This window comes from Leuresthes tenuis, unplaced genomic scaffold (genome assembly GCF_036924035.1).
Source record: "Leuresthes tenuis unplaced genomic scaffold, fLeuTen1.0.hap1 SCAF_17, whole genome shotgun sequence".
In the NCBI taxonomy this organism is placed as follows: Eukaryota; Metazoa; Chordata; class Actinopteri; order Atheriniformes; family Atherinopsidae; genus Leuresthes; species Leuresthes tenuis.
The window spans coordinates 2,711,826-2,726,751 of NW_027325371.1; the positions used below are offsets into that span (position 1 = coordinate 2,711,826).

Consider the following 14,926-nt stretch of genomic DNA (forward strand, 5'->3'; position numbering starts at 1 on the left):
CCCTGAAGAAGATGGGCTGCAGCAGCAGGAGACCACAGCGGGTGCTGCTCCTGTCAGCTGACAGCAGGAAACTGAGGCTACAATTCACACAGGCTCACCAGAACTGGACAACAGAAGGTTGGAAAAACTGGTCTGACGAGTCTCCAGTTCACGGTCAGAATGTGGCGTAAACAGCATGAAAGCATGGATCCATCCTGCCTTGCATCAACGCTTCAGGCTGCTGCTGGTGTAATGATGGGGGGGGGGGGGGGGGGGGGGTATTTTCTTGGCCCCTCAGTACCAACTGAGCATCGTTTAAATGCCGCAGCCTTCCTGAGTATTGCTGCTGACCGTCTCCATCCCTTTATGAGCCCAGCGTCCCATCCTCTGATGGCTGCTTCCAGCAGGATAATGCACCATGTCCCAAAGCTCATATCACCTCAAACTGGTTTATTTAACATCACAATGAGTTCCCTGAACTCCAACGGCCTCCAGTCACCAGATCTCAGTCCAACAGAGCAGCTTTGGGATGTGGTGGAAGAGGAGATCGGCATCACAGATGTGCAGCCGACACATCTGCAGCAGCTGTGTGATGCTGTCATGTTAATATGGACCAAAGTCTCTGAGGAATGTTTCCAGCACCTTGTTGAAGGTTTGCCACGAAGAATTAAGGCCGTTCTGAAGGTAAAAGAAGGTAAAAGCCTTTTACTAAGAAGGTGTTCCTGAGAAAGTGTCCGGTGAGTGTAAACACTGTGGAAAGTTATCCTGTGAACCTCATAAGATCTTTCTCTCTTCTGCTTTTTGCATTTTACTCCCCGGTTCTTTTGTGTAGTTACAAAAACTGATGGATCTAAAAATGGAAAATTACGGAAAAACACTGTTGATCAGGACATTTGGACTTTTTCCAGCGTTTGTTCCCGTTTTCAGTGGGAAGCAGAAGTAAAAGCATCCCCAGCCGGACTGAGACCCGCTCTGCCGGGACCACAGAGCCCTTCGGATCTCTGCAGAACTGTTCCATCCAACATGGCTCAGTAAATGTTCTGTGGAACAGCTGACAAAGCCGTGAGCTCAGAGCTGAGGCAGTCTGAAGGAGGTCTGATGTTCAGCAGTTGCTGCATTACACAGAACAGTGAAAAACAACCTGTGGATGTGGTTTACGGTTAAAATGAGCTTTCATTCCACTTTAATCTGCTGCTCCAGCTGACTGAACACATTGTGAAAACAGTTCAAGATCAGGTTACTTATTCTTCTTCTTCTCCTCAGTCATCCAACCAGTTTGCTTTGTTTGTTTTTACGTGAGGTTGAAGTACTTCTTACACCCTGCTCTTACAGCTTTGTTTGGTAAAATGTGAGTAATGATGCCAAACATGTTGAAGTTTACTCTGCGTCACACTTCCTCAATGACCCCGAACAGATCAAACGAAGCTCTGAACAGCCATTAAATGCCAAAGATGAGGCGCTCACAGCTCCCTCTGCTGGACACCCAGAGTATCTGAGGCTGTCCTCCATCATGTGGTTTGACTGGTTTGACTTCCACTGTCGTGCTTTTCAGTCTGAAAGCTCAACACGCTGCACCTGCTCTGCATGTTTCCACAGTTCAAGTCCAGCTGCATTCAGAAAAACTTCAGAAACGATAAAAAGAGGACACAGAAGCAGCGACTTCAACGTTTTAAGTTTCGGTTTATTATAAGAAAATACAGACGGATGCTACTGACAACTATGTACACGGCGTGAGAAACGGGCGAGAGTCACACGCCGACTGACGCCACTTCGCAGGCTCTCACTTTTTCGACAACTTGGCCTGTTTGTTTTTGGGAGGCGCCCACTTCAAACACATCGTGTCCACTGTGAAGGAGAGAAGAAGAAGAAGAAGAAGCGTGAGACGCGTCACATGATGAGCGAAGACACCAAATCAGCACCGAAAATTTAACTCCTGTGAGTAATAACTCAGAATAGATCATTCAGGAAGCAACTTATCAATCAATCATATCAGAATTAAAGGATCAAAATCAATATACACCCTGTACTGTTCCTTTATTCTTCATTTATATGACAAACTGAGTTAGAAGTGAGACGAAACGTCCATTATACAAACTCCAAGAAGAAGAAGTAGGAAGAAAAACGCTTTTTATCACCTCAAAAACACTCAAATTCAAGGATTTGGTTGATCTCCAGACATGAGAACATGAATTTATTCAGCTGTGAGGAGATAAAACAAGGCTTAAAGCTTCTAAAGCTCACAGGAACATTTAAAGCGACGTATTCAGTGAACATGCAGAGGAAGAGGAAAGTTTCATCAACGATTTTAGCATTAAAAATGCTAAATAGTTCATTTACAGATGCACAAAGAGAGAAAGTCTATTCCCATCACCACAAAGCTGCTGAATGAGTGAGAATAACTGAATTAGGATTATTTGTTCAAATAAATAAATAAAAAATAAGAGAAGCGGGAATATTGAGGTAGAACACCAGAATTACAGCTTTTATTCATGTATTTAACATGATTTTTTAGGGTTTTATACGGCTTAAACAGAGCATGAAACTGAGCAGCCGGTAGACATGCTTCAGGTTTATGAATGTCGACCATCATGAAACAAACCAGGAGTAACTCCAATGTTCAGTGGAAGTTCGCCTCCTTTTTCACGTGCGTTTAAAGACGCCGTTCGCACCCGTTTAAATCCAACACGGCGTGTGAAACGGACAAAGAACAATAAATCTGGTTTAAGTTTTGGAGCGAAACTACAACTCGTGTTGCCGAGTCGTAGCTCGACTCGTCGCCTAAATCCTAAAAACAAGCTGCACGCCCTCCAGCGCGTCAGTGAGAAACATCTGAGGAAGTTCGGTTCCCTCGAACTGAAGGTAAACAGGCTGCACCTACCTGTGATGGGAGGCTTCTTGTACTGGGCGCTCTTCAGGTGCTCCTCCACCAGTTTGGGCGTCACACAGATGACGTGCTGACCCTTCCAGTATTTCACCATGTTGAGCGACTGCAGCGTGCTGATGATGTCGCTCTGTGTGATGCTGGTCATCTGGCTGCAAAACAGCAGCAGACTCGTCTGACAGAGGCAACAGGATGAACTACAGGATGAACTACAGGATGAACTACAGGATGAACTACAGGATGAACTACAGGATGAACTACAGGATGAACTACAGGATGAACTACAGGATGAACTACAGGATGAACTACAGGATGAACTACAGGATGAACTACAGGATGAACTACAGGATGAACTACAGGATGAACTACAGGATGAACTACAGGATGAACTACAGGATGAACTACAGGATGAACTACAGGATGAACTACAGGATGAACTGGGTCTGCTAACTGATGACAGGTGTTTAAAGCTGTAAACTCTTAATCTGAAAAAACAAAGCATGAAAACAAGCCAAACTGGCCTCTGTAGTTCAGCTTCCTGCCCCTTTCTGCGGTTTCTACCTGAGGTCTTTGATGGACAGCGTCCCTCTGAAGTCTCTCAGGATCTCCAGCAGCACCCAGGACCAGTAACTTCTGTAGCTCAGCTTCCCCAGATCAGACAGAGGCTTCTCAGGGGAACCCACCGTGTTCTCCAGCTTCGACAGCTCATAACCTGCACCAGCAGCAACACGTTACACGTTAAACACTCCAAACGTTTAGATTTAAGGTCTGAAAAGTGTCCAGATTTCACAGCAGGTTCATTTTCTTCCTTCTGACAATTTATTAGAAACCAAAAACTGATTCAAAGTGTCTCAGAAAAAGAGAGAAAACAGCATGAATGCCAAGTAAAACTGATGTAAGATGGAGGGTCAGAGGGCATCTCAGGTGAAGGTGTGCAGAGTTAATGGACACTTCATTGTTAATCACTCTGGTTTTACTCACTGAATGCGATGAGGAACTTTCCGTAGCCTCTGCGCTGGTAAGGCGGCAGCGTGAGAATACACGCCACGTTATTTCCATCCGGAGACTCTTTCTCCTGAAAAACAAACCAAAGAGAGAGCTAAAGCTTCTCCTGACGCAGTGTTCCACCCTTCTGCTGTGATGCACAGAGCCGTCTGGGAGGTTTGGAGAAGCTAAAGTCGCTTCCTTCTGTTTCAGCTCCCTTTCAGGCTCCATAACGTTCAGAGACACGGGTCAAAGCTTAAGATGACAGCATCAGCTGTCCGGAAGATCATTAGGAAGACAGAATGCTCTGTGATCACAAATAAGTCCTCAAAAGTCCTCAAAGACCCGTCCAACAGATCAGAACCAGTCCTCAGGAGGCCGGTGTGTCTCTGTCAGAGACGACTGTCCTCAGAAGAAGCAGAAACACTCAAACTGTCTCTGTAGGACAGGGATGTCAAACTCCGGTCCTGGAGGGCTGCTGTCCTGTAGGTTTTAGACGTTTCCCTGCTTCAACACACCTGATTCAGATGAAATGGATCCCTTCCAAAGATTGTTAAGTTCTGCAGCAGCCTGCTAATGATGCATCGATCTGAATCAGGTGTTGGAGCAGGAAAACATCTAAAACCTGCAGGACAGCGGCCCTCCAGGACCGGAGTTTGACGTCCCTGCTGTAGGAGGACTGCCAGCAGTGTCTGAAAGGCTGACAGCAAACTGTCTGGGTGGGTTTGTCTGTTTACGAGTAAAGGAGTAAAACACGTGAAGAAGACCATCAATCAGCAGCTGAGAACCTGTGTCAGTGTTAGAATGAAGCAGAAACCTCAGTAAAACCTGGGAAACACGATGCAGCAGGTTCCTTAATTCAAGGCTTTGATCAGGATTACCTCCACAGGCGTGTTTTCTCTGATCTGTTCACATGTTCGACTCGTGCTCCTGCTGTGAGGCCGCTGTGTGTCGGCCATTCACTGCAGACTGCAGAGACCTCTGGGTCTCAGGGAAAACCGTGTCATTATCAACCAAACATGTTGGGACACTGAACAGAAGGTCAGCAGGTCAACTGGGCCTGGGAACCAGCATTTCCTGTTGATATAATCACCCCCGGAGGAGGAACTTTAGGCTAAGACTGAGGACTTTTAGTTCCACACAGACGAAAGTCCTCCATCCACAGAATCTACCATCTCTCCACAGTTTTTGGTGCATTTTAAAACTTGCAGACATAAATAAAGTTAATTCAACGCTTACAGCTCTGTCAGATAAAGAATGAAGGAGTTAGGAAGACAGAAAACTCTGCTGTGGAACAGTGCTGCCACCTGCTGGTCCCAGCCGGTGTATCACTGCGTTTACCTTCTCTGACATCTTTAACAACTCTTCACCCTCTGGTTCATTTCTTTTACTCTTCATACACACATCTGTGTGCTTAAGCCCAAAGCAGCTACTCGCCAGGGTGAGTTTCTGTGTGTGTGTTCGTTGGCTGAGGAAACGCCGTCATGTGGAGAGTTCAGGTGCGTTTACGGACGTTACCTTTCATCAGCACCTGGACACCTGCTGTGTGATTTAATGCAGTAACACAGACAGAATGAAACTGTTCCTCCAGTCAGAAACACTCCAGCTCTCTCTCTCTATATATATATATATCTATAATTACTCTATTGATCCCAGAAGGAAACAGTTTAGCAGTTAGCTGGAAGTTAGCAGTTAGCTGGAAGTTAGCAGTTAGCTGGAAGTTAGCAGTTAGCTGGAAGTTAGCAGTTAGCTGGAAGTTAGCAGCAGATGCTAGCAAACAATTCTTTCTCATCAACAGTAATGGACCGAGCCTTCTTTCTTTATCAGAAACCTGGCAGTTTTTCCACTGGGCTCTTACATCCTCTGAGGCTGCTGATACAACTGAAAACAGAACTTTCACACAAAGGAAAACTGTTTTTGGGGAGTTTCACACCTGCTGGTGACTTCAGACGCCCTGATATCTGCTCCCAGGAGCAGGAAGAAGGGATTTTACACAATATGTCCCCTTTGATTCGATCCAACTGTGAGATTCTTCCTTTGGAAGCTTTGGAAATGAATGTATTTTAATGCCATTTTCGGCCCACAGACACAGCCCTCCGTGACGGGACTCACTTTGGAGAAGTAGCCGACGATGTGCGCTCCCTGCTTGTTGACCTCCGTGAGAATGTAAAAGATGAACGGCTCCACGTCAAAATACAGCGTCTTATGGTCAAGAAACAGCTTCGCCAGCAGACAAAGGTTCTGACAGTAGATCTGCAACCAGACACCAGCATTCACAACATAAATATTCCCTCAGAGTAACGGAGGCATTTCGGATGAATCCATGATGCTCACCTTGTGGTCTCGCCCGTCCACTTCATACACAGATATGTTACTCCTCCTGTAGATCTCTTTGCCTGAAGGCTGCCTCCACTGACAGTTTGACTGAGGAGGAAGAGATGTTCTCATCATCTATTTGACCTTTGACCCAAACATATCGAGCCCACACCACTGCTCCTGCTTTTAGCCTCTGACCCAAACACTAAAAACCTGAAGAAGAAGACTCAGAGCAGGACTGACCAGGTGGTGTCTGAACGTCTTCTCGTACTTCATGTATTTGAGACAGTACTCGCAGATCCACAGCTTGGGCTGCTTGCCGTAGTCCTCAGGAAACGGCGAGAAGTACCAGGCGTCGATCTCAAAGTTTCCGATCTGGATCTTATCCACATATTTCACTTTGGTGATCTGCGGGGGAGGCATGAGGTTATTTAGCCAGAAGAAACGGCACCAAGAGCAGCAGAAACAGGCCATGGTTACACACCGCCTCGTGCTCCTTCTCCAGCGCCGCGGTCGTCGGGTCCATCTCTGCATACGTCTACAAAGAAAACCAAAGCCAGATAAACACGACGCACCCCAGCAGCATGACCAAAAACTGCACGGCTTCACCGACAGCCCCACCTTCTGCACATGGTTGATCTCGTCGTGCTTTCGCTTCTGGTTGCGAGTGATCTTCCTCTCCGGCTGCTCGCCGAGGTCACCAACACCTCCGATCTCTGTGCTCTTTCTCACGGCGTCCTTCACCGTCTTGGTCAGCGCCAGGCGGGACTTTCCCACCCATTCATCCAGGCGCCTGTTGACTGCACCAAAGAAAATCAGGTGAATATCCTGGAGAGCACAGGTGACTTCAGGGGTTAGTTTTGCACTTACATCCCACGTAGTGAACATAAAACTCCTCTCTGCCCTCCTGCTCGTTCAGCCGGGACTGAATCACCTCTGCTGTGTCTGAAGAAGGAGCAAAAACAATCTGTCACTTTTTTAATTTGAATTAATCCAGCTCTCATATCATCCAAACTGCAGTTTATTCCACATGGTTGAACATTTTTGGAGATTTAAACTGAAGTTTACACTGTTCGGCTTCATCATATCTGCCGAATCTTCCAGAAAACTTTATTTAAAATCAGTGTCCGCAATAACAACACTTTAATTTAGAAGTTTGTTGTGAATTTCTACGCTAAAGTATTAGCACGAGCAGGTTAACAGACTCACGCCACGTCTTGTCGGCTCTTTGACACAAATACGTCTCTCCGATTTCCACCGACACCTCCTGCTCCCTGCCGCTGCCGAGCACCCCGCCCCCGTCCGGGGTGTGCTGATTACTCGAGCCGCTGGCTTCTCTCGACCTGCCCAAGGCCTCCGCTTCGTCCTCTTCCCCGCCACTGCCGTTAGAGGAGCACGGAGCCGGGATACTGCTGTCCAGGTCCCCGCGCTCACTCTCGGTACGACTGGAGTCCATGTCGACGTCCATCCCGGACTCGGAGTCCTTGTTGCTGGAATAATTCTTGTGAAACGAGTTCCCGCCAGTCATAGCTGATCGTTTTCCAAACAAATGCACGCTGTGACTCTGCGCACTTTGAGTACAGGGGCTGGTCCTTCCGCAACAACAACAAAAAAAAACGGCCAAGATGGCGTCACAGAAAACAAACGCCTCCTTTAACACGTAACGACTACATCTCCCATGAGTCTTAGCGCCGCGATGTGCAAAGTTCTTATTTTCTATGGTTTTATTTCGTAACTTTCTACGAATAAAAAGCTTTACGTTTACTATCGAGAACATCAGAAAGTATATTTATATAGAGTTGGAGTATATTTTCAGATTTACTCATTATTCTGTTAATTTTATGTCGTTATCTAACAATTACATAACAAACCGCTTAAACCACAATCTCGAACATTCTTTTGTAATGATTGTGCAATATAACTTAAATTGATCTGATTGCCTGTGTAATGGGGTTGTGCTGCGTTTCAATAGATTCTATAAGCTGCTAATTATTTCTTTACTGAATTTGGCTTGTTTTGGCAGCAGAAAATGCACTTTAATGTCATTGTACCGAGACAAATAAAGATCTATTCCACACCATGTCATACATGTAGCTGTGTCTCAGGAGAATATGAAGTCATTTTTATGGCTGGTAGCTGCAGCTGGACTCTGTGAAGCACTTTGGTCAGCCTCGGTGGTTTTTAAATAAAGGTGACTTGACTTTATTGGAATCACATTTTCTTTGAGAAAAAGTATTGCAGGAATCAACAAAGTTACACTGAGTATTATTAAACACAATGAACAAAGAAGATCACAACGATCTGCATATAAATTAGTTAATTCCATTAGTTTCAACTGAAAATGTCTCAGGTTGCAACATTTTGATATTTCTTTGGCATTCAGATAGAGCCTCTCACCTTCTTCTATGAGGCCATTTTAACACAGATTCAGTGAACTGAAATTGAATAGGTTAAAGTGAGTGAATAACTTACATTTTAAGAGTATTTACCTTTGAACGGTGCAGGAGGCAGCAGACCCTCTCAGTATCTACGATCATCTATCACTGCATCAAATCACCAAATGTCAACATAAACAGATTAAAAATTTGATTTAACCAAAGAGGAATTACAGTCACACTGTAATTCACTGAGATCCAGGGGGGGTTTAATGTTAAGTCCTTTCAAGTCAAATGGCATCACAACAAGAAGCAACAGCCACCTGTATCTGACATTAGTGAGCATGGAGGTGCAAACCGGGCCGGCTGAGGCGACACCACAGTGAACGTCACGTCCGTTGCAGGGCTTTAATCCAAGCAGGCTGAGCATGGAGCCGCACACACACTTGTTCACTGACCCCCCAGTTGCCTTTTGTCATAGCACCTCCTCCCTTCCCCTCTCCACCACCTTCTGGTGGAAGCCCCTCCCGTGTTGGCCTCGGTGGGGTCCGCTTCCGCTGCTTCTTGTGGCTCGACTGTCCCAGTGGTGCCGTGGAGGCCTATTGGCCCCGGCGTGTGGGACGGGTCTGTGGGGGCCCCTTCTCCTGCCTCCATGGCCCCGACCGCCTCCAGAATCTGCGCCATGTTTCGGGCACTCGGCCTCTAAACCCGACTGGTATGTGGCCCGATGTTCTGAAGAAGCCTTCACCTCCGGCTGCACTGCACAGGCTTCCCTGCCGGTCCTGGACTGACACCCCTCTAAGTGTTCTTGCATCTGTCGGCCCTCATCGCCCTGACTTTGGGCTTTTATCGATGCTTTAGTGCAGTCTGAGGACAGAGAGAGTTGGTCCAGGTGCTCTGTGAGGGGCGCAGCTCTTGCATGTTGGGGTCTGGGCCTGCCCCCTCTTCTGGGTCCCCTCGTGTGGTTCTGATGCTTGTGGCCCTGAGCGCCTCTACAGTGAAACTGTTCTGTAACAAACTGCTCCACTCTGACAGCAGCTTCGGTGGAGCAGGAGGATATCTGGGGCCCCGTGGAGACGTCAGCCTCCGGGTTTCCATCTTCAGCGGCAGGTGGAGCCTGGAACACGCAACGCTGTTTAAGTTTTACACTGAAATGTGAAATTAGATCTCAGGAAAAACACCTGAAATATTTTTATGAAGAAAAGGAAACGAGACAAAAAGCTTCTGATCAGTAATCAGTCAGTTAAATGGATTTAAACGAGGTCCCGCCTCGTTCTTCTTCGTGCTTTCTGGCTTCATTATCACCTTAAACCTCACCAGAACTGTCCTCAGTCTTACCTCGTTGATATGGATGAGAAAGCGGTTTGATTCCACCTCAGGGTCGATGATCCCACCTTTAGCCATCTGTCTATCCAAAAGCTTCTGCAGCTCACGCCACTTCTGCTGGAAGTCTGAACCGATGGCTGCCTGGTCGAGCTGAGAGGAAAACAGAGCCATCACTGAGCAGCTGCTCTGCCACTCGGGCCTTTGAGCTGAATCAGGCGAGAGGTTTACCTCCGGCAGCTGAGGCGCAGGAGAGGACAGAAGCTGATCGATATCATACATCAAAGGCTCTCTGCACACCGGACACACCACAGTCAGCTCCTATCACAGCAGGCAAAGTGAGGCTCAGAGAGATCTTTATGTCTTACTCATGATTATATCATTTCATCTCATAAACACCAAACAGGCTAAAGCCAAATCTTATTGTTTGACTGAATGGAAAACGATTATATTGTCCTTGTGGCTGTTTTGCAGCTGTTTTTGGTTATTTTGTCACTTTTAGTCACCTTGTGCCTCTTTGTGGTTGTTAAGAGTGTCTTTGTTGTCATTTTGTAATTCATTGAGGTAACTGACTGATGATCGGTGCAGCTGCTGATATCTGACCTGATAGTCTGCTCGCTCTCTGGTCTTGTCTTCCTCCAACTCCTTCTCTCTCTGGCGGAGCTCCTTCTCCGAATGGCTGACGTAGCGGCCGAGGCAGTGCGAGTGGAAGTAGTGGTAGCAGCTCGTCTTGGTGAACATCTCTCCCTCCTGAGACCAAGACACGGGAATGGATCAGCTCCTTTTTATCAGATAAAGCTTCAGGAACAATGCTGGCTGAGACCCGACTGCTGAGCTGCCCAAAGAGGAGCAACGGCTGCCATAAATCAACTGAAGGGAAGCGGCTTACCTTAAAGCCATAAAGGCAAATGACACAGTTTCCGTGAGGAATATTGCTTTCAGTCAGGATTTCTTTAGCTTTCTAGAAGAGAAAAACAGTCGACTTGAAGAAAATTGGTGCACAGAATTGGATTAATATCATTAAAAGGGATAATGAACAGTTTCCACAGTCACCTCAATGAGCTGATACAACACCGGGGAACCCAGACTGGACTGAGCCTCCAACTGAAGACACTTGTGCACGCTGAGAGGGAAATAAATGGAAAATCATTTCAGGAACGTTATCAGAACCCTTTGTTTGAAGTTTCTGATAAATGAGTCTGTTACCTGCTGAGTTTATCATCAGAGAGCCCGCGGGGGTTATGGATGGTGATGTCAGGAGAGGACGAGGGATACTGAACAGACAGAAGAGTCAGGTGTTATTTATCTATTTCAAACAGTTAAAGAATCAATCACAGTCTGACATCCACCAGAGGAAACTGCTCCGCAGATTTAAACATTAAAACACCATCAATAAACACCAGAAACATTTTCATCATTATAACTGACCAGCAAACTTTCAGATTCAACACCTATGAGTCAGATTTCTGAGGGAGTGGCAGCTGGAACCTTTCCTTATTCTAAAGCGAACGTCCTACATCTGCCAACTCATTCTACTGTAAAGATAATTATCTACATAAAGTGCAGATTTCAGACAAATGCCTGCAAGTCCAGCCCAGTAAACATGTGAGTCAAAATGTCCAGTTTATGGTTCTGATAGCAAGACAAAAACAGTCCTCACTGCAGATAAGCAGGTGACACCAGAGTCTTCCAGCTGTGAGGTGGGTGTGATTTATGGGTGTAAATGACAAAAGAACAATGTGAGCCACTTAGTCTGAAACTTAAAGCAAAATTTACCAAGAAATGGCCCAATGAAGAGAAATAAAGGGTTATGGGATGGCCGAATCCACCCCAGTGTCAGGAAACATGCAGGAAGTCACTCAGACATGATGCACAACATCAGCAAGAAGTTCCATCTGTTAAACACTCAGCTTCCAGAGAGGAATAAATCACTCAAATGCTCCACACTGCAGCTGCCCGAGAGCAGGTGAGATCATGAGCGGCGCACCTGCTGATCGAGGGTCAAAGTCAGAGTGAGTCGGACGAACTGAGAGACGGAGTCCTCCGCTGTGGACGGGTACAGAACCAGGCTCACCTCCCAGGCCCTGGAGCAACAGCACAACAGCAGATAAAACAACAATCTTTCAAACAGACACAACAGATGCAGCTCTGAAGGCTCCAGCTCACTTCTGAAGCCCCGCCTCCTTACCAAGGCTGTTTATGGGGTGAAATACAGAAGCACAAACTCTCTTTAGCTCTTATTGCTGCAGTGGAGCTGGAGGCGGTCAAGAAATTAACCTCTAAAAGACGCCTGAAAGTTCCTGGAAATAGTTCCTGTGGTAGAACACATGCTCATAGATGCTAATATTTCTTGCAGCGTGGATTTTTCTACAGTCCTCTTTACTGGAACCAATCAAACATCTGAAACTCTGATGTATTCCGGGAGAAGAGAATTACTCCTCACACTGTTTAGAGTCCTGGGATGGAGTTAATGACACTCATATTTATTCTAACAGAACCTTTTGGCTACTCTGAATAAATTAACCTCCTCAAAGGCCTTTGTGGCATACCACAGAGCTCCATCCTGGGCCCCCTTTTATTCTCTATTTTCATGCTACTTCATGGACAGTTTATTCAGTACCATAATCTACATTTAAACGGATGACACTAATCTGTACATGCTGATGAAACCCACTGCACCCCAGAAGAATCATTAATCTCACAGCTTGTCATACACCAAAAATGTCACTTCTTGAATTCGGTAACGATAGGTCGAATTGAAGAAGTCGCTTTGGATAAAAGCGTCTGCTAAATGCATAAACATAAACATACGTTGGAGGTCATTTTGTTTGCTTCCTTCAGTCCAGTTGGTTCTAGTCTTGGTAGTCTTTAGTATCACCCAGGCTGCTGAGAATCTAAGAATATCTCATTCTAACCTCCGACTGAATAACGCTTTTTGTCTGTCTGGAGACTGCGATTCCCTGCACCGAGGGCAGCTCAACTTATTACAGGACAGAAAGGCACGAACACATCACCACTTACCCTCAAATCCTTGAACCCAGGCTCATGTACGTTTCTCCTCGACCTACTAACCGGGATCCTCTGGCAGGCCTATTTTCAACCACCTATCACTCCAGATACAACAGCTTGAGCCCATTCACAGCAACCGACCAGTGGAAACAGCCGCTGCCGGCTGTATTCGTGTTCGACTTTATTGATTGTGATGTGCTGTTGCTTTTAATAGCTTTATTTGAACTGATTAGCCAAAGAAAAGGGCGTCAGGAAATGCCTGACAGTTAAAGAAAGCTTGCTGTGAAAGGGCACAAGCTGCTTCGGCGTAATAATCATCGACCACTTTCGTTCTCGGGGTTCTCAGAGTCTGACCTGCTATATGGAACTCTTCAGCCAACAAAATCAGACACCAAGTCTGTAACTACCTTCAGACCCGATTATTATTCAAAGATCCTTTCATTTGCCTCCAGTTTTATCTTAATTTCAGGACTTACTTGTTGTCTGCAAATCACTGCAGAGACAGAGATGTTTACAGGTCTGAGAGGTGTGTCAGATGAGTCGTTATCAGCTGGTCCCGAGTTAATTTTGATCTAATGTGGAAGTTCAGTTTGTCTAAACTAAATGTATCTTTAAAAATAAGTCACAGACTAATTTATCTCCTGAAACGCCTTGAATTGCCTTTATGATGCGTATTTTATCCAATTATTTTTTATTGTTTACTATACCGTATTTCTCTCTGAGCTTTATGTAGAGCATTTTATATTGTTTTAGTGTGCTGTATGAATTAATCTGCCCTACTTTCACAGTGTTCATGACAAAGGAAACATCTTTCATGCTCGGATATATATTAAATAATCAGCAGTCCGAGCCAAATTCGCAGATGAGCTCGTGTTTTCTCACCCATCATTGGTCCTGTCCACCTGCAATTCGTCCAGGTAAATGGACTCCAGCACCTCAATCTCAGACTGCACACTGCGGAGGAAACATAAAGGCTTTAAACCGTGTGTCTGCCTCAGTTTACCGTTTTATAACCCATTACATGAATGGAACTAGCATGTTAGCATCCCGTTAGCTAACTGCCAGACCTGCGACATTTCATCCCATTTTAAAAGCGGCCGTGGATGAGCGGCGCGTGTGTGTGAAGTAAATTCAAGACGTGTCATGTAACCTAAAAAAGAACTGTGGGCAGAAGTCAGACATGTTGTCAACAGACTCACTCGTACTCCGCTGCCATCATGTTTTCGCTGGTTGCTGCTGCTAAGCGGATGTTACGTCACCGCTCAGACCTTCAAATTAAGAGCGCCGACACAATATTCTGAAATATCCGGTGACGATTGTGCTCAGTCTGAACGTTGATATGCTAGTCAAAACTCATATCTACACTTATATCGATAGCTTAATCGTCCATAATTCCTTTGAACGTCTAATTGAATTTGAATAATATGTAATCAAAATGATTGAAAATGTCGAATTTCAGGAAACGCTCAACGGGAATTTGAGCTCAAAGTTGGTGGAGAGCAGTTTTAATGACCAAAAATGTCAATAAATCTAATTAAAAAAACAAATCACACAGCTATTATATATTGGATAATATTTTTCCATTCAAAGCTTCTTTTTAAATCTATAAATGTTCAATAAAAGTGTATGTTGATTGATGTTTTTGTTTTTTGCCTGTTGGTGATGTACAGTAATAGATATTAGACGTATAATATATTTAATTCGTTGAATAGTTTTTATAAATACACGATTCCAAATGCAAAAAAAAGAAAATATGAAAAAAGGATGATATACACAGGATTTGCAATAACTCGGGTGCTCCAGGGCAGTTTCGGGCCGGGGAATGTGCACAGCAAAATTCAATGTGCATTAAAAAGAGTCAGAAGTATGTAGTCTTAAGGTCCACAAATATTATGTAGTGTTGCTTTAATACCATCGTATTATGTGGATATACTGTGAAGTGTTGCAGTTCATCCCTGTGACCACCTTTGGACCTAGATTATTATTTACCTATTACCATAACGTTTAGACTTTTAGATAATTAGTGAGTGGTGAGGTCAGTTAGTGAGGAAAAACTAAG

At 45.2% G+C, this 14,926-nt stretch overlaps 2 protein-coding genes across 2 annotated transcripts; both read right to left on the minus strand.

Annotated features, from left to right (window-relative positions):
• Positions 1–1,647: 1,647 nt before the first annotated feature.
• kat8 (K(lysine) acetyltransferase 8) lies at positions 1,648–7,776 on the minus strand. Its single transcript, XM_072369062.1, has 11 exons — positions 7,370–7,776; positions 7,031–7,105; positions 6,782–6,960; positions 6,645–6,698; positions 6,404–6,568; positions 6,179–6,268; positions 5,957–6,097; positions 3,842–3,935; positions 3,422–3,572; positions 2,858–3,012; positions 1,648–1,824 (listed from the first exon to the last, which is right to left on the minus strand). Exons 1-11 carry the CDS (start codon positions 7,686–7,688, stop codon positions 1,760–1,762), a joined length of 1,488 nt encoding a protein of 495 aa, XP_072225163.1. The 5' UTR covers positions 7,689–7,776; the 3' UTR covers positions 1,648–1,759.
• A 515-nt stretch (positions 7,777–8,291) lies between these two features.
• On the minus strand, positions 8,292–14,147 carry rnf25 (ring finger protein 25). Its single transcript, XM_072369168.1, has 10 exons — positions 14,067–14,147; positions 13,750–13,821; positions 11,846–11,942; positions 11,065–11,132; positions 10,912–10,981; positions 10,748–10,819; positions 10,462–10,608; positions 10,090–10,179; positions 9,874–10,011; positions 8,292–9,652 (listed from the first exon to the last, which is right to left on the minus strand). The coding sequence occupies exons 1-10, from the start codon at positions 14,084–14,086 to the stop codon at positions 9,011–9,013; spliced, it is 1,416 nt and encodes a 471-aa protein (XP_072225269.1). The 5' UTR covers positions 14,087–14,147; the 3' UTR covers positions 8,292–9,010.
• Between the last annotated feature and the right edge of the window lie 779 nt (positions 14,148–14,926).

Bases quoted from the DNA above. Each gene is read 5' to 3' on its own strand.
- kat8 (XM_072369062.1), bottom strand. From the start codon at position 7,688: ATGACTGGCGGGAACTCGTTTCACAAGAATTATTCCAGCAACAAGGAC. The intron at 6,961-7,030 runs GTAAGTGCAAAA...TCTTTGGTGCAG, and splicing joins TTATGTTCACTACGTGGGAT to TCAACAGGCGCCTGGATGAA. The intron at 6,699-6,781 runs GTGGGGCTGTCG...TTTTCTTTGTAG, and splicing joins AGATCAACCATGTGCAGAAG to ACGTATGCAGAGATGGACCC.
- rnf25 (XM_072369168.1), bottom strand. From the start codon at position 14,086: ATGATGGCAGCGGAGTACGA. The intron at 11,133-11,845 runs GTGCGCCGCTCA...CTGTCTGTTCAG, and splicing joins CTTTGACCCTCGATCAGCAG to TATCCCTCGTCCTCTCCTGA. The intron at 10,820-10,911 runs GTGACTGTGGAA...TTTCTCTTCTAG, and splicing joins TGTTGTATCAGCTCATTGAG to AAAGCTAAAGAAATCCTGAC.